The sequence below is a fragment of the Symphalangus syndactylus genome, chromosome 6 (assembly GCF_028878055.3).
Source record: "Symphalangus syndactylus isolate Jambi chromosome 6, NHGRI_mSymSyn1-v2.1_pri, whole genome shotgun sequence".
NCBI lineage: Eukaryota > Metazoa > Chordata > Mammalia > Primates > Hylobatidae > Symphalangus > Symphalangus syndactylus.
Window position 1 is genome coordinate 39387135 of NC_072428.2, and position 19945 is coordinate 39407079.

Sequence of the window (19945 nt, forward strand, 5' to 3'; positions counted from 1 at the left end):
TTTCCTTAAATGCTATCTTGCCAGTTGAGTGTCCTTCTCACTGTCCTCCTCACCCCAAGTTGGGTTGTGCAGGGTGCCTAAGAATGGATCAGGGGGCGAAAGGCATTCCTGCCCCTCCAGCCTTTCTACCTGCCAGGCAGCCCAGTCGTCTGCATATAAGGAAAGCCTGGGGTGGTCCACAGATCTGCAGGGACACTGCCCCCCATCAGGGACAAAGGTCACCCCTGGGCTGGCCCCCATCCTCTATTGGGGACCTTGCTCCTCCATGCCCTGGGGAGGAAGAAGAGAAATAAGGGTGGGTCATTGACTGGACGCTCTTGGTCCTCCTACAAGAATGTGTGATGAGGGAGAAGCAGGGACCCATCCACCCCAGCACAAACATGCTTGCACTTCTCCTTCCTCACTAAGGACTCTCAGGGTCCACGTCAAGGCTCCAGCAGTCGTCCACCATTGCTCCCTACGTCACACTCCGGAGAGGTCTCAATGCCGAAAGCAGCAAGGTGACCTTCCCTGTGAGTGGCCTTGAGCTGTCGAGGACCTCCCTGCTCCTTCACATGGGGAGGGAGGGTCTCCCAGGGGGACAGTAGCTGGCCATCCCGTCAGCCCTGGGAATGGCCGCTGGGGTGGCTTCAGCCCCTCCTGAGCTCCCTGTCACCCACTGTCCACCAAGGAGGGCATTCTGCCTTTCTCTCTGGCCTGTCAGGGTGGCAGGAGGGAGCTCAAGAAGCCTGCACCCTGGGTTCTGGCTTCACTGGACAGGCCTGAGCCTAAGTGTCTGCATCTGCAGAATGGGTGCTGCTCAGAAAGCTCCTGAGGGTTGGGGGCATCATGTTGCTTAGAGGAAATAGTTCTCTAAGGCCAAGAGGAGCCCAACTAGAGTGTGCATGTGTGTGAGAGAGAGACAACGGGAATGCAGCCAGTGGGGTGGCTGTCCTCTGCGTGCCCAGCCCAGCCATTCTGTGTCTCTCTTGCCTGCCTCCTCTTCCTCAGAGACCCAAGAGTGCCTTGGAGCGCCTGTACTCAGGGGATCACCAGCGGGGCAAGATGAGTGCGGAGGAGCAGCTGGAGCGCATGAAGCGACACCAGAAGGCCCTGGTCCGAGAGCGCAAGAGGACACTGGGCCAAGGGGAGAGGACGGGCCTGCCCTCATCTCGCTACCTCAGCCGGCTGCTCCCTGGAGATCTTGGCTCAGTATGTTAGGAGGGGCCAGGCAGCGGGGCAGGGACAGGGAGCCGAGTGCCCCTCAGAGTCCCCCAAACACAAGCACATCACACCTCCCAGTGAGCGAGCTGTCCATTGACCTACATGGGTCAGAGAACACCCCATGGGGCTGTTTGTCCACGACCCAGGCTGGACAAACGCCTGGTCAGAGGGTGACCTGAACCAGAGCTGGAGTGAGGATCAAACAGGCCCAGGAGCCTGAGGAAATACCCAGTCAGTCCTCCCAGCTGCAATGGAGAGGGGCCTTTGCAGGCGTTCAGTATCTCAGCCGAATTCAGGACCTGGGAATGCAGGCGTTCAGAATCTCAGCCAAATTCAGGACCTGGGAATATAGGGTTCAGAGAGGAGAGGAGGAAGATGGTGACATGATTTGGTTAGAAGCACAAGCAAACCGATCAGCCTCCCAGACCTGCCAGCAGATGCTGTGTGAGGGCGATGGAGCACAGGGTCACACCCCTGCCCCGCGGGCCACTGGTCTCCCTTGGCTTGCAGTGCAGAGGCCTCAGGGTGTCTGGGATTGCTGGGGAGGCCTGTGCTGCCCCCTGGTGGCGCTTCCTGGCGCTGCGCCCTGTCCACAGTCACCTTAGGTCCCTTTGGAAACATTCCATCTGACTTTTCCCTGTTGTTTGAAATCCCATGTTTCCCTAAACCTCTAGCCTGATTGTTCTTTCCCTAATTCATTGCACAAGCTCCTTTGCTTTTAGTGTTACCGCTCATTGCCTCTCTAATCCTGCCTGATTGTGTTTACAGAAGCTTCTGATTTGCATTGAACGTGCTCTAACTGGCCTGTGCTACTTGTTACCGGGCTTGTAATAGCGGTTCTTGTCTCCATAGCCTGTTGAATGTTCCCAGATGTGACTCACCTTTCTGCTGCCCTCTTCATGCAGGCCTACGGATTCATAATTCACTTGTCCCAAAAGCCACCCCACAAGCCTGAGCCAACCTGCTTGCCTGAGGCCACAGTCATTGGCAGAGGTCTGGGCATTATTAATTTATAAAGATTCATGCTTTACACCTGGACAGTAGACAGGGACTTCAGAGATTGCACATTTGAACACATTCTCCCAAGACTGAGGTTGTTCGGTTTTAATTCCTGTAGTCCAATCACACAATTTCTTATGGAAAACCTTTTGTGTTTCTGGTATTTAATAACTTGAAGGGATAGCAAAATATACTGTGTATTCAGAGGGCCTTTCTGCAGCTGTTAGCTCAGACACCAAAGGGGTAAGACCCAGGACATTCATATCTTTAAAGCTGCAAACCTGGTAACCTTTAAACTTTTAAAACCAATGTCATATAGGGTAACACTGACCTTTTATAATTTGATGTCTCAAATGTAGAGATTATCTAAAAATCGTAACTTGAATACCTTGTAATTTTTCTCTTAAAAAAAGAAGACTTGTGTAAGTCTCTGCATCAACGCCAATAAACATGTTGCTTAATAATCATGGATTGGCGTGGTTCTTCCCCAGGATACCTTGTAGAGTCTAGTGAACTTTTCCTGTTTGTGAAAACAATCAGGCTGGGTTTAAATGAGGACTTATCTCTATTTGGAGCATTTGTGAGCGTGTAAGGAAATGAGTGTTTTCTTCGTGAATCATTACATTGATTTTTTCATCCTTTGAACTTCAGTTGCCTAATACCTTCCAACAATAGTTGGAAACCGTCACCTAAGAGTGATTACATTGATTTGGAGTCATTATTGAGAGCTTGTGCATGAATGGGTGAAATGTGCGAATATGGCTCTGGGTTTGGGGTTCTGGAGGGACTTGAGGCATCAAAGACAATCAGGACCATTTGGGGCTTTGAAGTGGGTGGATGGGGAGAGAGAAGATGGGATAGATAAGCATCTGCTTTGGTTTTGCTCAGGGGAAGAGAGGCTTTGAGCCTGCTCAATTCTCAACAACCTGCTCAGCGGTCAAAGGCCTGTGAGGATGCAGGCCCTGGGTCAACAGGAAGTCACCACGGAGCTGGACAGTCATAGTTGGATCTTATGGGTTAGATTTTCCCTCTTGGGAAGCTTGTTACAAAGTTGATACTGTGAAACAGCCTTAGAAACATTCCATTTGATTTAGCATTTCAATTTTATATGATTTAGTTTTTTTTTCTAATTTAAAGAAAACATCTATCTCAAATAGATGGGTCTCACACAGCAGTTTTTCTGCCTCATTGGCTCCAAGCTGCTCTTGCTTGTACCTCCCCAGCCCTGCTGTGAGTGCGAGATCCCCCACCTACGAATGTTCTCTTGTTGAAAATTCCCAATATAAAGACCCTTAGTTATTCCTCTTGCTTAGCAGGGCCTTGAAGGGTGTGTTTTTCCATTAATTCTGAGCCTGGGACATATGTCTCCTGAACCAGCTATAGAGAGTGGAAGGGACAAATCCCTTCTGTAGAACTCTGTCCCAAGTTGTTTGGAGGTCACCCTCTCTGGAAGCCTTCTGTTTCCCTGGGGACCACTGTGAGCCTGAAGTCATGAGTCTTAGACCTGTGCCCCGAGGGTGTAGTTTGAAACCTCTGGGAACCCAGATCAGAGAGCAATTAGCAGTCTGGAACAGCCCATATGAAGGGGACAGCAGCTTCATTCTCTATTGCACATATAGCTTTTCCCTAAGGGGATCACAGGTTCATCTTCCAAAGGACCCCATGGAAAAAGGTGACCAGCCGGGCTCTTTCAGCAATCAGGAAGCGACTACGTTTAACCCTCTTGTTCTGTTGCCAGTGGAAGCGTGAGCAGGACTTTGACCTGCAGTTGCTGGAACGGGTCGTGCAAGGGGAAAAAAAGGACAAGGAGGAGAATGGCTGGTTGAAAGTGCAGGCCATGCCTGTCACTGAGTTGGACCTGGAGCCTCAAGACTATGACTTGGACATCAGCAGAGAGGTGAGGGCAGGCACTTTCTTCATGTCCTCCAGGAGACATGGCCTTCAAGCTCCCAGCCTGATCCACCTTCCCACTGTGGGGTATCATCCTGAACAGGGACATGGGTCAGCTACATTGTGGCCTAGGAGGATGGATGGATAGCAGCTTAAGGCAATGAAAGGAGGCCAGATGTTTCGATGAAGGTTCAAAACTATCTCTGTAATTTAGGGCAAATTGCAATTTTAGCTTCTCTGTGCCTCAGTTTCCTCAACAGTGAAGTGGGTTGTGAAGAGGATTAAGTAACTGCACATTTTCTCGGGAGGTTTAGCGATCAAAGCCACATGGTAGGCACATGAGCAGCAGTTGTTATTGTTAGGAAATGTTCCCTGCAACACCAGGGGTTGGCTTTGCAACTGGCTGGTAAGGCCAACTTGGGCAGTCTGACTAGGGGAAAATGGGGGGGCAGGTTTGAAAATCACAGGTGAAATTTCCAGCCATGATGGAAGCTGGTCTGAATTCTTCTGGTGCAGATTTCTGGTCTGAATTCTTCTAGTGCCCTCTGGTGGCTCATGTGCATCATGACAGGGCAGGCCCAGGAGAGCAAGTAACTCCTGGATCTCTACCCATCAGGAAATGTCTCTACCCAAGGGGAGAGAAAGGGAACTCGGGATGACACACTCAGCGTCTTCAAGACGTAGATTGTCTCCTATGGCCTATGTCAATGCTATTCCTAAGCTCTGCAGGGCAGTGTCTATGGCTGCTTGGTTCACCTTTGTATCCCTAGCCCCTGGCACAGGGCCTGGCACACAGTGGGTGCGTGGTACATCTTTGCTGCATCTTTGACTATGTTGAATGAATCACACAGTGACCCATAAATGTACCAAAAGCATTTGTACAAGGACTTGGCCTGCCTGGAAACTGCATAAGAGGAAATGTTGTCACCACATGAAGGATGGATCAAGGCGAGACCTCAATGAAACTTTCCCCCAGGTCTGTGTGATAGGAGAGTGAGTACTGAGGAGGACCTGTGTCTTCCAGAGCCGTCCTGCTGTCTTAAGAGGCAGTGCCAGGCCCATTCACAAGCCGATTTGCCAATGGTATCTACCTGACTCAATATGTTAGGGGTTCCTGTGGTCTTTGGGAACAAAGGAACAGTGTGTGGATAAGATAGATGCCTGTACAGTTGCTGAGTTTTGGGGTCTGCTGGGGCTCTAGGAGTTAACAAGGCTGGTCTCCTGCCCCAAGACCTTGTTTCTTTGCCATCTGAAACAGCCAAAGGTCTGTGCGTTCTCAGATTCACAAAAGAAGCCCCAACATGCTGCCTTGGCAGGGGAAGTGTGTTCTGTAGTGTCCTGATTGCCTGCCAGCCCAGGGAAAAAGTTCTTCCTTATCTCTAACCTAAATTCCTCCTGCTGCAATGTAATCTGCTTCCTTCCTCTAAATCTGTCCTCATTGGAGTAACAGAGAAGAGCTTATTTCTTGCCATCTCCAACAGAGTGAAAGGGCTGCGTGTGGGTTTAAATCCATGACCAGATTTGCCCTGAGATTGGATTAAGCTTGGTTTTAGGAGCTTCAACCTACCCCATTTTAGTGTGCTTTTGTAATTCAGGGAGGAAAAAGTTCCTGGAGCATGCAAAAGCTTCCTTTAGTGTTCTTAGTCCAAGCAAGGTTTCACCAAGCCGAGTTTGCCACTAGGTCCACGGGAGATGCTGGTGAGGTGGAATTTGGGGCCATTTTCCTGTGGCCAGCAGTAGATTCAGCATAGCTGCCTCCTGTCTAGATCAGAAGAGCTTTTTTAGGGACAGAAAGCACCATCACATCCTTTCATTCACCCACCTGTCAATCATCCATTTATCCATTATCCATCCATTCAGGGAGAATTAGTTGGAGGGCTACTAAGTACTAAGTCCCTGCATTAGACAGAGGGAGACAATGGTGAATGGAAAGTGAGGGGGTGGAGGGGATCAGAGAAGGCTTCTCAAAGTGAGGTTGAAAAGATGAGAGTCAAGGGAACAAAAGGAAGAGCTTCCTAGACAGAACAGAGGCCCCACTGTGGGCGGGGAACTGGAGGGACTGGTTGATCAGTGGCTGGAGAGGTCATCAGGGGTCAGATCACTTAGGGCCTTGGCGGTGGCGTTAAAGATGATTATTTTTTATCCCGAGAGCTTGTAGTCTAGTTATTTCGCCCTTCCCTTCCCCCAGCCTATAGGAGGTTGGCTGGTGCAGTGGAAGGAACATGAGCTTTGGAGTCGGACTCAGGTTCAAACCTGGATTCCACAACTGACCAATTTTGTGATCTTAGCAAGTTACTTAGCCTCTGTGGACTCCGCTTGCTTCCCATGGTGGGAGGGGACAGAGGTGGGGAAAGCAAGTCCTAAACCCAGACATCTGAGCCTCTCCCTCTGCCACCTCCTGGACTCTCCCCAGCTGTCCAAACCAGAGAAGGTGTCAATCCCTGAGCGCTACGTGGAGCTAGATCCCGAAGAGCCGCCCAGCCTTGAGGAGCTGCAGGCGCGGTACCGCAAAGCCGAGAAGATCCGCAACATCCTCACCCGGTCAAGGTCAGCCCTCGCTTGCTCAAGTGTTGGCGGGTCACCCTGACCCCAGGTGGTATCTATACCATGTGGGCCCTGGGCCAGGCTGGCTGGGGTGCGTGTTTTGCCAGGTCTTCGTCTCAGGTAAGCCCTACTCATTGGAGGGGGCAGGCTGGTACATCACCAGCAGATCAGCAAGGAAGCCTGCCTGGGTCTTCTGGAAAGGCCTGCAACATTCATAGAGGCTTCTTGTCCTGGGCTCTCACCCCCAATTCTGTGTCCCAAGTGACCCTAGCAAGTGTGGAGAGTGGAGCCAAGCGTGGCTGTGAAGTGGACCCAGTTGGAGATCAGCTCCAATGATGGTCCTGCCAGCATTTGGGCCTGTGCACCCTCATGCAGACCAGCAGATCAGAGCCAAGCATGCCAGCCTTGTTCCTAGGGCACCAGAGTCGTTGCCCACTCCCCTGGATGCTGGCCTGGGGCCCCTCTGAAGTGACTTTACTGTCCCCTAAGCCTCAATAGCTTCAGAAATTTAATCTTGTTTGTAAGCCTGCCTTTCAGAGCTGGCTTAGCCATCTCATGTCTGAATTTAACAAGAGCCTCCAGCTAGAGCCGTGAACTTAAGGCCTCTGGCCTTCCCAAAGGAGGAACAAAGCTGGGACCGTTTGGGTGTTTGGGGAAAAGTGTATACCTTTGTCTAGGGAGAAAGTACCACAGTTTTTGTCTGATCCCCCTCAAAATGTTGAGAACCTCTAGGCCAGGGAGACCCTCCATTCCTGAGGCTGCTGCCCAGGGCAGGAGGGCCCATGGTCTGCTTCCGACCCTCCTGCAGCATGTGCAACCTACAGCCGACCTCAGGCCAGGACCGCAACAGTGTGGCTGACCTGGACTTGCAGCTGCAGGAGCAGGAGCGCATCATCAACATCTCCTATGCCCTGGCCTCCGAGGCCTCCCAGCGTAGCAAGCAGGTGGCAGGTAAGGCCATGGCCCAGCCCCCAAGGCCTGGATCCTGCCCCACTGCACCTGTGGGCTTGGGTCCAGCATGGCCTGTTCCAGAGCCAGTGGAAAATCAGGTGTCAAGGATGGTAGTTGAGGGTCAGTGGTGTGTTCCCCTGACCACTCGGCATCCTGTCCCATGAGCACAGCAGGACTTGGAAAGGAAGGTGGAGCAGGCCACACAGTGGGGGAGACCAAGGGGGCCCAGAAGCTCAGAAGTGTCAGGGGATAAAGGTCCCAGGAGGAGCGGTGCTGCTACCCCAGTTCTTCTGAGACTATGAGCTAAGAACAGGTTTTTCAAGGTGCTGAGCCAAGGGGCTAAGGTTTCTGACCTCATGAAGAAGGGGGCAGGAAAGTGGTTGATGCTTGGATTTCTTGCTGGGGCAAGGCAGAAGGGGGCCCCTCTCACCTTCCTTGGCCCCCTGCCTTGGTCTCTAAACTAAAGCCAGTGTTCACCTTGTCACCGTGTACTGTGCCAGAAAGTACAGGACTTGGGAAGTGGGACTTTGCAGTCCAATTGGAAAAAAATAACACCATGAGATGAGAACGTGTGTGTGTGTGTGTCCGTGTGTCTCAGTGTGTGTCTATGTGTGTGTCTGTGTGTGTGTGTCTGTGTATGTGTGTCTGTGTGTGTGTGACTGTGTGTATGTGTGTGTGTCTGTGTATAAAAGGGCTGCTCTTTCTCTCAGCCAGGAAGGAGACCGCAGGCTCCTCCTTCCACTCACAGCTCACCTGCCTGTGTGTACCTTGTGCCTTCACAATTCACCCGGTAGCATTTCTCCCCCAATGCAGAGGCCATTGTGTGTCTGGGTGGTGCTCCTGGCCAGGTGTGCCCCTTCTGGGGAGGGAACAGCCATGGAGCCTGAAGTGGTGTCATGGCCCTACCAATTCTCCAACCCTGGCCAAAGTGTCTAGAAGTAGCCAAGGATGTGGCCGGCAGGGTCCTCAGATGCCTGGGCCTGGGGAGTCTCGTCTGGAGATCAGAGCTTTGCTGTGGCCCCAGAGGGCCATGAGAGTGACTGGCAACAAGGGGCGGGGCCATAGTCTTAGTCAAAACCTGTTCTCTGTCCCCCACAGCCTGATCTTGCGCAGAGTGCTTGAAATCTCTGCTGTCCTCAGTCCCTTCGAGCACATGCTGAGTCGGCTGAGAGGTGGCCGGTGTGGTGTTCTGGGATTAGGGATGCAGGAGATGACTCATCCAGACCTCTCCTCCTCATGACCCTGGGGTTCATCTTAGCAGCTTTTGAGCTCCTCCTGGGGAGAGTTCGAGCAGGGGCGGCTCCCCCACCATACCATGCCCTCCTCTTGCCTTGCTTGCTCTAACCCTGGGGAGGGCTGCCATCCTCGGCCTGCTTACTGCCAGCAGATGAGCGCCCCCAGCCCTAACATGCTGCAGCCAGTTTCCAGGGCCTTTCTCCCTCCCTACTCAGGGGTGATCTTTGCTGCGGCCTTTCCTCACTCTTGATCCCTCTCTCCATCTCAGAAACATATCCAGGAACTGCAGCCTGACCCATCTGGTTCCCTACCAGGCCCCATGGATCTGTCCCTCACCCTCAAGCCCAGGCCCTTCGTGGTGGGCAGCAGAGCCCATGCCACCCCAGCCTGCCAAATGGGGCATCTGGTGCTGCAGGAGCTGATGAGGAGTCTAACACACCGCTTAATTCCTGTGTGCCCCATCTAGCACAGCAGCTGGCCCTCCTCCCGCCTAAAGGCCCCCTGTCTTCCAGGACGGTGCCACCTTACCCCCCTTTTACCAACGGACTCCACTACACCTTTGTCTAACACCTTCCAAGTAAGAGCCCCTGTCTGGTGTGCTTCTGCCTGCTCCCTGCACCTCCCTAGCGCTGAGCCCCTCACCTCCCTGCTGTGCTGAGATGATTGCAGTGCCACCTGCTGACGCCTCCTTCCACTGGCAAAGCGGCCGCTGGGGGGACTGTTCTGACTGGTAGGCAGGTGGGAAAGTGATGCTTTTTAGGAACTCAGTCCTCAGTGGCTCTAATACAATAGGGACTGAGTGATCCGCCCTGCTGCCTCCATGAAATCTCTAGAACCAGAACTATGCCCCCCATCCCCTGCTCTCCTCAGTAGGGCAGCTTGATGCCCGAGAACCAGTGCAGACCACACTGCCAGCCTCGGGGGGCTGGAAAGGAAGAGTTAGATCTTGGCCTTTCAGGGCTTTGGCCAAAGAAATTGAAGAACTGTAAGATTGGGAAAAGTCCAGTTCTACAGATGAGGAAACTGAGGCCCAGTGAGGGGCCGGGGCTCACTCCAGATCACAAAGAATTGGTGTCAGCGCAGAGACTGAGACTGCCCTTTTGGTCACTGGGCACTTTAAGAGGGAGAGAAAGGGAAGCCCAGGGCAATGTGAAATTGGCCCTCAGCCAGGCAGAAAGCTCTGGCACCACCCCTACCAAGTCTTCCCCGTGTGGGCATCTAGTGATGAGAGGCAGTGTGGGATGAGGAGGGAGCTCTGGAACAGGAGGCCGGCATCTGGTCCAGTCTCAAGTGAGTTCTTGGCCTGGGCCTGTTGCTTTTGAGCCCATCAGTTCACCTGGACAGGGGAAGGTCAGACTGCCGGTCTGGGCAGTCCTTTCCCTGACATCCCATCCCACTATCATTTTGCAGGGCTTTCCCCTCTCCTTCCTTTACATATACTTGTGGTTAACATTGTTGAGTGCCTGCTGTGTGCCAGGCATTGTGCTAAGCATCTCTTTCGATCCACACAACAACCCTATGAAGATATTTTCCCCCCCGTTTTACAGATGAAAAAACAAAAGCTCAGAGACCTTGAGGGATTTGTGCAAGGAATCGCAGCTTGTAAGTGCTGGGGTTTGAACCCCTTTGATGTGAGTTCAGAGCCTTTGTTCCCCATCACCACTCGTGGGTTCATCTGGGCCGCTCCGAGCAGCTCTAGGTGTTTGGAGAAAGAAGTGAAAGGAGGCAGAGAGTATTTGTGCTGCAGGGAACTAAGCATGATTTTTTGGCAGGTGTCCATCCTGAGTGCTCCCCCTGCCTCACAGCAGAGTCAGCAGGTCCCCGCCAGCCTGAGCATGAAAGGAAGAGGCCAGCCTCCTTGGGCCAGGCTCTGAGGAGGTGTGGAGTAGAGGCCCCACGGTTGAGGAGCCATAGGGAAGTGCTCTAGTCATGTCCATTGTGAAGGCCACATTTGGGGGTGTGGCTTTCTCCTAGAAGTCTGAGCACAGTAACAGCACTCAGTCACAGAGAGGCAGGAGAGAGGCTCTGTTCCTCCTGGGTTTTGGTGCCCCCATGGCTGTAAGATTGGCCTATTATACTCTTTGGAGTACTGCATTTCTTCTTACCCTCACAGCATCCTTGTTAAGAAGTGGGTATGTCCACCATGTTTTTTAGGTTAGAAAAACAAGGCCCACAGAGGCCAAGAGCGCTACCCACATTGAAAGAATGAAGGGCAGGGCCAGACTGCACTCTTATTAGAGTCTTTGCCCTGTCAGGATGGGGACTCAATTTAGGGGCCAGCATGTGTCTAGCAGTGGAGTAGGGGTACAGGGAGGGTGGGGCAAGAGCCCCATGTGTCCTAGAAGCTGAGGGTCCCCCAGCAGTGGCCGCATTGCCAGAGCCCCCTGCTCTGCTGCTCTGCCTGTCCACCTATCTGCCATTCTGTCATGTGTGTGCAGACGTACCTGCTCCCTGGATGTGAGCAGGGCTCCTGCCAGCCTCTCACTGTCTCCTGTGCTTTTTGCCAGCCCAGGCAGTGACTGACCCGTGACCCAGCATGCAAAGGAGAAGCCTGGAGCCAGGGGCCCAGTGGAACCAGCTTCCTTCAAGGAGATGACCTTTCTGCCCCCAAGGAAACCCCTTCCAGCTGAGCAGGGAATCCGGCTGGAGAAAGGAGCAGCTTACCGACTGCGGGTGTTCACCACAGGCCAGGCCCTAATACGCATCCACTAGTTTAGCTCAGACTCCTCTCTACATATGAATGGCAAAGGCACTTTTGATACACACTTTAAAATACACTGTATTTTAGAATTGGGATCTATTTTCTAATGTTCACCTCAAGGGCTGAGTGGCAGGAAGGTTGAGGATACAGGACCTTGCAGCTCTGCACGTACAGATTCAGGTACTTTTGGGTAACAGGTGTTGGGGGGGGTGGGAAGGGCGGGGCAAGCCGAGGCTAGTCCACCTTCCAATGACCTCAGGAGAAAGTGCGATTTGAAGAGGTGTTCCCAGTAGACTCCAGCAAGAGGCTGGTTGGCGTGCTGTCTGGGAGAAGAGGGGCCCTTGGCTGCAGAGATCAGCTGTCCCTGACCTGATGATGACCAGCTCTGTGTGAAACTCCACCAGGATCGCACGGGGGGCCCAAGTCTGTGCCCTTGCCCCTTGGGTTTGGCTTAGGGGCAACAGTGTGTTCAAGAGGACTGGGGCCCACAACCTGCCCCCAGGCTTCCCTCAGCAAAGGGCTCTTGTCAGAAAGAAAAAAGCAGTTTGCTTTCTTTTTTTTTTTTTTTTTTTTTTGAGACGGAGTTTCACTCTTGTTGCCCAGGCTGGAGTGCAATGGCGTGATCTCGGTTCACTGCAACCTCTGCCTCCTGGGTGCCTCAGCCTCCCAAGTAGCTGGGATTACAGGCATGCGCCACCACGCCTGGCTAATTTTGTATTTTTAGTAGAGATGGGGTTTCTCCATGTTGATCAGGCTGGTCTCGAACTCCTGACCTCAGGTGATCCATCCGCCTCGGCATCCCAAAGTGTTGGGATTACAGGTGTGAGCCACCATGCCCAGCCTGCTTTCATTTTTAACAGTACACATTGAAGTACAGAAAAGTTGGGAGGAAGCAGCTTTCATTGTATCATAGCAATAAACTCCACATTGGGTGACATCTACCTAGAAATCCCTTCCCTCCAACCAGGCCATTATGGGAACCTTTGCTGCCTGCCCTTGGAGAACCCCGGATTGGCTTCCCTGGGACTCAGGTCTGGTGGCAGGAGGGCAGCAGTGTGCCCCCACCATCCCTCATGGCCTGCCGCCAGCAGGGCCATAATGGCAGGACTTTGATTTGATTTCCAGCCCCACATGAGGAGGGGGGCTACCAAGCCAGGTGCAGTGTTTTTGGCCCTTTATTTAAGTTGTGTTCTTATGTTATTCTGCATATAAACAATGACGTTTAAATGGAAAAAACAACAACAACAAAAACCTCCATTGGGTGGAGCCACACTTTAAATGAAAATTTCTCTTTGACTATGCTCAGAAAAAAAATAGAATTTTGAATATATTTAGCAGTTGTCGTCTATTTTTAACTAACTCCATATGCTGCCAGTATCGACTTCATGACATTTGCCAAAAAAAAAAATTATTTTTGCCTTTATAAGATTTTCTTGGAAAAAATGAAATGAATATTTTGCAAGAAAAAGTTAATTTAAAAATGTAATGGTTTGCAAAAAAAATGTGATGTACAGATTAAAATATTAACCTGATATGTTTCCTGTTTCTTGCTGGCTGTAGTCTCTGGTGAGTGGCCTGTGTACATTTGTTTCCATTTCTTTGGAAAATCCCCACTGTCAGCTCTCGGCCCTGCTTCTATTTACCTATGAAAAGTTTCTTCTGGTGGTGGTTCCTTGACATTTGATTGACTGTAGAGGCCTGGAGTGAGGAGGCCTGTGCTCCTGGGCCCCTGGCTAGGCTTCCACAGCTGCTCAAGGCAACCCCCTACTCCATCCCAGTCATAGGAGCCACCAGGCTGTGGACTCCCTTGTGGGGCTGGTTTGTCAGACAGACTGCAGTCCGATTCAAGACAGCGCAGGGAACGCTGCGGGCCCCCTTCCAACCCACATGCTGCCGGCTCACTCCTGGGAGGCAGCTTAGTGACGGACCATTGCAAACTGGATTTGTATTTAATTCATTTTGACTTGTGATGTATGCTCAAAACAGAAGGCAAGAAGCCAGTTCCATTGAGGGGTGTGTATATTTCTGAGCTTGTTGTTACAGCAGTTTTTCTCTACTGCCAAGAAGAGCATTCGAGGTTCATGGTGACTTTCCAACTATTTAAACTGGGGAAAGAAGATTCCAAGGCATTCCGAACAGGGGGTACTGCTGCTTTTTTAGCTACTGAACTCTGAATTTTAAAATAAAATGTACTCTTTGATTTTAAACATTACTTGGAGATGTTACCATAACAGATGAAGGCGGGGGTGGTGGTGGTGAGAATGATTTCATAACTGAATGCAAAGCCTCCCAAACCAAAAAAGAAACCACACAGGAGATAATACCCACCCCACAGGGTGGCCATCTGCAGACATTTTCTCAGTGAAAACATGCCAGTGGGTTTATTTTTTATTTATTTATTTATTTACTGTTGGTCTCACTTTCTGTCTCACACATACAATGCTGTGTAAGAGGGAATGCAGAACAACTACCTTGCTCTTTTTAGAGCATGCCGTCAGGGAGGAGGGGTAGCCTGTTCTATAGGAATTGAGGCCCAGATTTCAATCTACAGGTTGAGTGAGTGTGTGACAGGCCCTCAACTCGGAGTCGACGGAGACTACCATGGTCAGAAAAGGCACACTCCATCTCCATCCTGCGTAGGCAGGCGACGTGGCCTGGCCTTGAGAGCAGTCTCATTACCTGAGGTAAGATGGGGCCATCTGTGATGGTGCTGGCTGGCCGGTGACACTACAGGGTGGGGAGGACTCTGGGGAATGCCATGTGGCCCTGTGATTTCAACTTCCCTTCCTTCCAGGAGACCCCAGGGCCTTAAACGAGATTGCAGTTGACAAAGGGGATGTGAGCACACTTCTGCATCCATTTGCTGGTGTCCACTCCTCAATTCTGACTTTACCGCAGGTGCAGGTTGAGCCCTGGATGTCTAGTTTTAGCAAGAACCAACAAGAACATTTTAGGATCTAGTATGAAATGGGTTAGGAATGACATCTTTTCCTAATGCCTTCTTGAACCTCCTGAACTGCCAAGATTCTCAACATGTTCAGAACGTCATTCAGATGATTACAATCGTATGTAGGATTTGTGAGTCCATATGAAGTAGACATGCCCAGACTAGTGTAGACGATGAAAACAAGCGTTTTGTTTTCTCCATCATTCACTTTCCTGCCTGCCTTGGTGTCTGTGGGAGTGTAAGCTGCAGCTGGCCCCTTCCTCTCTCTCTAACCCCTGGGCTGCCTTCAGGTCATCTGGGTTCTCTAGAATTTTCCTGGTTATTTTAGGTTTCAGGGCATGGCCGGGGAATCATCTCTCTGCCCACAGTTTCATTCCAGGGGCCTGAAGGGATGGGGGTGGGGTGGAGCAGACCCTGGCTCAGGCTCAGCCAGACAGGAGCCCATTTTGGGCTTTGGGAATTTCCCACAAGGACAGCAGAGGACTCCCTGGCAAGTCCTTTTGTGTTCTTACCAAGGGTGGGAAAGAAGAATCAAATTATTTGTATAATCCCCATATCACATTTCTGAGATGTGGCGGACAAATGCTGGGAGCCCTCTGCTTCCGACTCAGCATCAGATGCTGGGGTGTGCAAGGGACTTTGCCCATGTGGGTTGTGCACCGTTATGAAAAGAACAAAGAGACCTGGCTGGGGAAGACATGAAAAATGGCAGAGCCCCTCCCGGCCCAGTAAACACGCCATGGCTTTGCCACCTCCACTCAAAAGGCTACCACTTTCATTGCTCTCCTAGCAAAGAAACCTTTCTTCAGAGCGAGTGGCGGGGTACAAAGGCAGAGTACAAAATGTGCGCACATCACAGTCCCTGCAATTCTGTTTGAACAAGCCTATTGATTGGGTCTGACCCTGTTACATTTTTTCCCTATTATTTGAAAAGGTGCATCTAAGTGTAGTGAATTGAACCAGTGGAGCTGAACTTTCCATGAAAACTTCTCAAGGTATTTCTTTAGTTCAAAGCTTTTGAATTTTAAAGGGCATTTTTAATATGAGTCTGTTGAGTATTCTCTGCCACAGCCCAACAAGGGATGTTAAATGCAGATGAGGTTGGAGCAGGGTGAGGATGGGAGCGGACCTGCAGGGGAGGGTGTCGACCAGCCCAGGAAGGTCTGGGTTTTGGGGAGAAAGGCTCAGCCCCATGCTCTGGAGCTGCTCGTGCAGACCCTAAAAGGGACCTCTCTGAGCACAAGGGCAACTGCTTGGCGACAGGGAAGAGGCTTCACAGCTTAACTTGAAGACTTGAACTGAGAGAGCCAGGAAGCACTTGCTGAGGGCTCCTCCAAAGGAAGAGGGTTTTGTCCTCATGCATAGAGGCTTCCTTGCTGTTTACTTTCTCTCACACTCGGCCCTAGAGCTGGGAAGGAACGCGGGAGGCTGAGTCCCTTGGCTGAGCTCACAGTCAGATAGGAAGCTGCCGTAACTGTCTGCAGTCACCTATATCCTCCAGCCCCCGGGTGGACCTCACTGATCAGTTGCAGATGCTTTCTCACTGAGCACTGAGCTGCATCTCAATCCTTAACTGATTTGATATCTTTGGATTTGGATGTGCTGCTGGTTGTGTGGGCCATGACAGCAGTCCCTTTTGCCATCCTGGCCCAGGACCCTGGAACTGTCCATCAAGTCTCACTCTCCCCACACGGAAGGAGGCTCCCTTTGGGGCACTGAGGGTGCACAGCTCCTTTTGACTGAGCTCCTGGCTCATGCCGGTCTGAGTCTCTGTTGCCCCATGAGGCCTCTTGGGCCTGGAAAGCACCTCCTTCCTAGACCCAGAATTTGGGTTCAGAGGCAGAATCATCACTGGGAGGAGCTGGAAAGTCAGGTCCTGCACCAAGAGAACCCAGGGCTCGGACATCCCAGCGAAGTCGTTTCAGGATCTTTGCCAAATCTCCAGCTTCGAAGACAGTGGCCCGGAGGAGCACAATAGGGTCAGGAGCACAATAGGGTCAGAATCACAGTGAAAAGCGGTAGTTCTTTGGGTCCCTCTCTGCCCACAACTGTGGGAACATCAGCCCCCCACCCACCCCCAGAGTTCTCTTACCTTGTTCTGGGAGCCCCGGAGGTGTTCCATGTATGCTCTGAAATCCATTTTCTTGGCTGTCACTATCAGGATGTTCTGCTGTTACTTGTGTTTCTTGGGGCCACACTAGCTGTTAGGCAAAATAAGGTCCCAGTGACAGTAGTAACTCAGATTTCATGGCCTCTGCCTCCTGCTGCTCACCACAGGAGTCTTCTGCTGTTGTCTCACCTGGTCATTCCCAGGAGCCCCCAGACTTTCCTCACGTGAACTCACAACTGTCCTCTCAAGTTTAAGTTCTTCCACTTGCAGCTACTTGATGCCTACTGGCCATGAAGCCTGGAACAGGCTGGCTCCGCCACTGGGGATATGCTGGTCTCGCTTACTACTTGGGCCAAAGTGTGCCTTGGGCATCAGCAGGTCCCAATAATGGCCACTCATGCTTATAATTTTAAGGTCTCAAGCATTAACTAATTTAGAGGAAAACTTGCTCACCAAAAGGTGATAGTCTCCTTGTAAACTGGCAATTGCTTAGAGCACAAGCCTCACAAGATGCGATGGTTTCCATGACCCTTACCAACAAGAGAACTTCTGCAAGGCACTATCTGCTCCCATACACCTTGTTTTGGTAGCCAGCCTGTGGGCTTCTCCAAGGCTTTCTTTTGCTCAGTGCCCAGCTTATCACAGATGCTGACTGCTCGGGAAGGTGAGGTTGGAGAGACCGGGTGGGCTGTGGTGTCCACCTCTGCCTCCCACTTCCCCACTTCTCACTATTCTAGGAGAGCTGGCCCTGGGGCAACAAGGCAGAAACCCAGAGAAGGTTCTGATAGATTGAACACATGTGAGCGTATAATGGACATGCTGAGCTTGGCACTGGGTTGGGGGGAGGGTGGAGAGCGTGGGAGTGACAATCATGGTTACACTCCAGCACCTCTTCCACCTCCCAGGAACTTGCCCACCACTGATGAATCTAGCCCATACCTGAAGCTCCACTAACCTCAGGTCGGAATCATTTTTCAGGTGGTTATTTTGGGTAGTAATAATTCTGGTTACATTTAGTGCTGCTTATGTATCAAGCACCTTGTGTTACTCTCTGTGGCAGATACAGTAACTACAAACAGATAACCATGTGTTCCTCCCCATCATGCTGCCACTTTAGACTCAAGCAAGGCCATATGTCCAGCTCTGGACAGTGGACCACAAGTTGAATGAGATGTGTCACATCTGGGCTGAAGCATTTAAGAACCAGTGCACTGTCTCTAGCTTTCTCTTGCCCTGCAGTGGCCACCTAGAAGCCACATATTCTGGAGAGTGGAACCGCAAGACGCAAACTGACTTGCCCTAACTCTCCACTTTGGAAGGGAACTACCTGGGAGAGGCCCCAAGATCCACACCTAACTTTGCATGGGTGAGAAATAAACTTTGATATATTCGTCCCCTGGGACTTTAGGGTTTATTTTCTACCATAGTATAGTCTAGACTTCCCATACTTTAGATATTATGATTCCCATATTATAGATGAGAAAACTAAGGCACAATGGTCCCATGACTAGGAATTAACTGAGTTGAAACTTAAGCTTGTATTCCTCTGACTCCAGGGAGCTTTTAACCACTACATTGGCTGCTGTTACCTTGGAGGAAAAAAAGAGAGAGAGAAGAGCTTCCTGGGGACTTACGGGAAGATTTTGATGGAGAAAGGGATGATGGTCCTATAGAGTTGGATTCTGGGTCCTTTGAAAAAGAATAATCTCTGGTGAAATCGATGATGTTACAGACAGCCTGAAGAGAAACTTAGGTTTGGGAAAGTGCCTGTGTCAGTGCCTACTGTGTGATGAATGGAAACCCCCTCTGTGGCTGCGATCTGACAGCGAGCATGGCCTGGGGGCACGTTGGAGAGGTGTTACTTAGGCACACTTGACCTAGCCACAGGTCTTTAGGCTTTAGGAGTCAGAAACCAGATTTGTCAGCACTAAGAGTGGGGCTGTCTCTCAGGGCTGCAGTCACACTGACCAGGCTTGGGAGACAGATGGAGAAAATTGGATGAGGACCAAACTGCAGGGCAGATTGGCTACTGGTATTCACTGACACTACTACTACCACCCCCAGCCCCACCTGGGGTTGGGATGCGTGTCTTCTTTAGACATGGAAGTCTCAGGACCAGGGCAGTCTTGGAGAGTCCTGGTGTTACTGAGCTATACCAACCAGAGGTACTATCTCCACGACAGGAGACTATGTCCTGCAGACCTGATGCTCATGTTCCTGGACTGGGGCTTCCTCTTTGGAACAGAGGAAGATGGCACTGCCCTTCAGGTGGCTCTTCTCTATGTGGCTATGACTGGCCAGCCCCTCATCCACAGGTTGACACCATGGGAGGGAGACAGCCTAGTGCAGAAGTGACACGCACTGAGCCAGGCTGCCTGGAATCAAATCTGGGTTGCCAGCCCTGTGACTTGGGCAAGTTATTTCCCCTCTCCATGCCTCCATGTCCTTACCTGGAAAATAAGGATATTTTTACCTACCTCAGTAGAACTGTTGTGAGAATTAAATGAGTTAGTCCATAGAAAATGCTAAGAACAGTTCTTGCCCCTATGAGAAGCATCAGAAAAAATATACGTATTAGTTATTTACCAGCATTTAAGTTACAGTCATTTAATATGCATCACACTCTTGTTCTTTATTTATTTATTTGCCAGTTTATTGACTGCTTCCCTCACAACAACACAAGCTTCATGAAAGCAAGGACACTGTCTTGTTCACTGTATTATCCCTTCTGCCCAGAACAATGTCGGCCACAAAGAGAGCGCTAAGAAATAATTTGTTCAACGAATGGATAAATGAATGAAGTTGAGGCCTGTTGGCCAGGGAGCCCTCTCTCTTTTTGGGATGACTTTGCCTATCTCTGCTCAGCTCTGTTATGTGTTTTATACTGTAGCCCCCAGAGAGCATCTCTCACCCTCTTAAGTCCCTTGAGTAGTAGATAAGGGCAGGGACTGTGGAATTCCAATCTACCCTTACTAATTCTGTGACTCTAATTTAAATGCAGGTAAATGATAACCAATACGTATGTTTTTTCTGATCCTTCCCATGGTGCTGAGAACTGTTCTTAGCATTTTCTGTGGACTAACTCATTTAATTTTCACAACAGCTCTACTGAGGTATGCAAGCCATTGGACTTCGTAAGCTTCAGTTTCCTCTTCTGAAACAGGAACATAATAGGACCTACCTTCCACGGTTCATAGTGAGGACTAAAGGAGGTAGTCCTACACACAGTCCCTGGCTTGGGAGCACTCAAGAAGCATTCCCTGGGCTGGTTTTGCCCTTAGGGACAGCAGGGCTCCACGTGGTTCTTCCACATTTAAACCCTGTCTCCTTTCCTGACTGGGCAGCATAAACAGGTTTGGGGGCA

General features: G+C 50.9%; 1 protein-coding gene across 13 annotated transcripts in view; it reads left to right on the top strand.

The window, feature by feature from the left end:
- PLEKHA7 (pleckstrin homology domain containing A7) overlaps nucleotides 1-13056 on the top strand; it is a 239204-nt gene extending 226148 nt beyond the window's left edge. For 7 of the 13 annotated variants that reach the window (XM_063641930.1, XM_063641931.1, XM_063641935.1 and 4 more), the window contains 7 exons: nucleotides 409-512; nucleotides 991-1191; nucleotides 3941-4099; nucleotides 6506-6639; nucleotides 7445-7587; nucleotides 9290-9400; nucleotides 11331-13056. In XM_063641930.1, coding sequence (XP_063498000.1) covers nucleotides 409-512; nucleotides 991-1191; nucleotides 3941-4099; nucleotides 6506-6639; nucleotides 7445-7587; nucleotides 9290-9390 — 842 coding nt within the window. In that variant the 3' untranslated portion in view covers nucleotides 9391-9400; nucleotides 11331-13056. Of the gene's footprint in view, nucleotides 1-408; nucleotides 513-990; nucleotides 2670-3940; nucleotides 4100-6505; nucleotides 6640-7444; nucleotides 7588-9289; nucleotides 9401-10370; nucleotides 10426-11330 lie in introns of those variants that run through there. The other 6 variants (XM_055282268.2, XM_055282269.2, XM_063641933.1 and 3 more) reach the window with 5 other exon arrangements.
- The last annotated feature ends 6889 nt before the right edge of the window (nucleotides 13057-19945 follow it).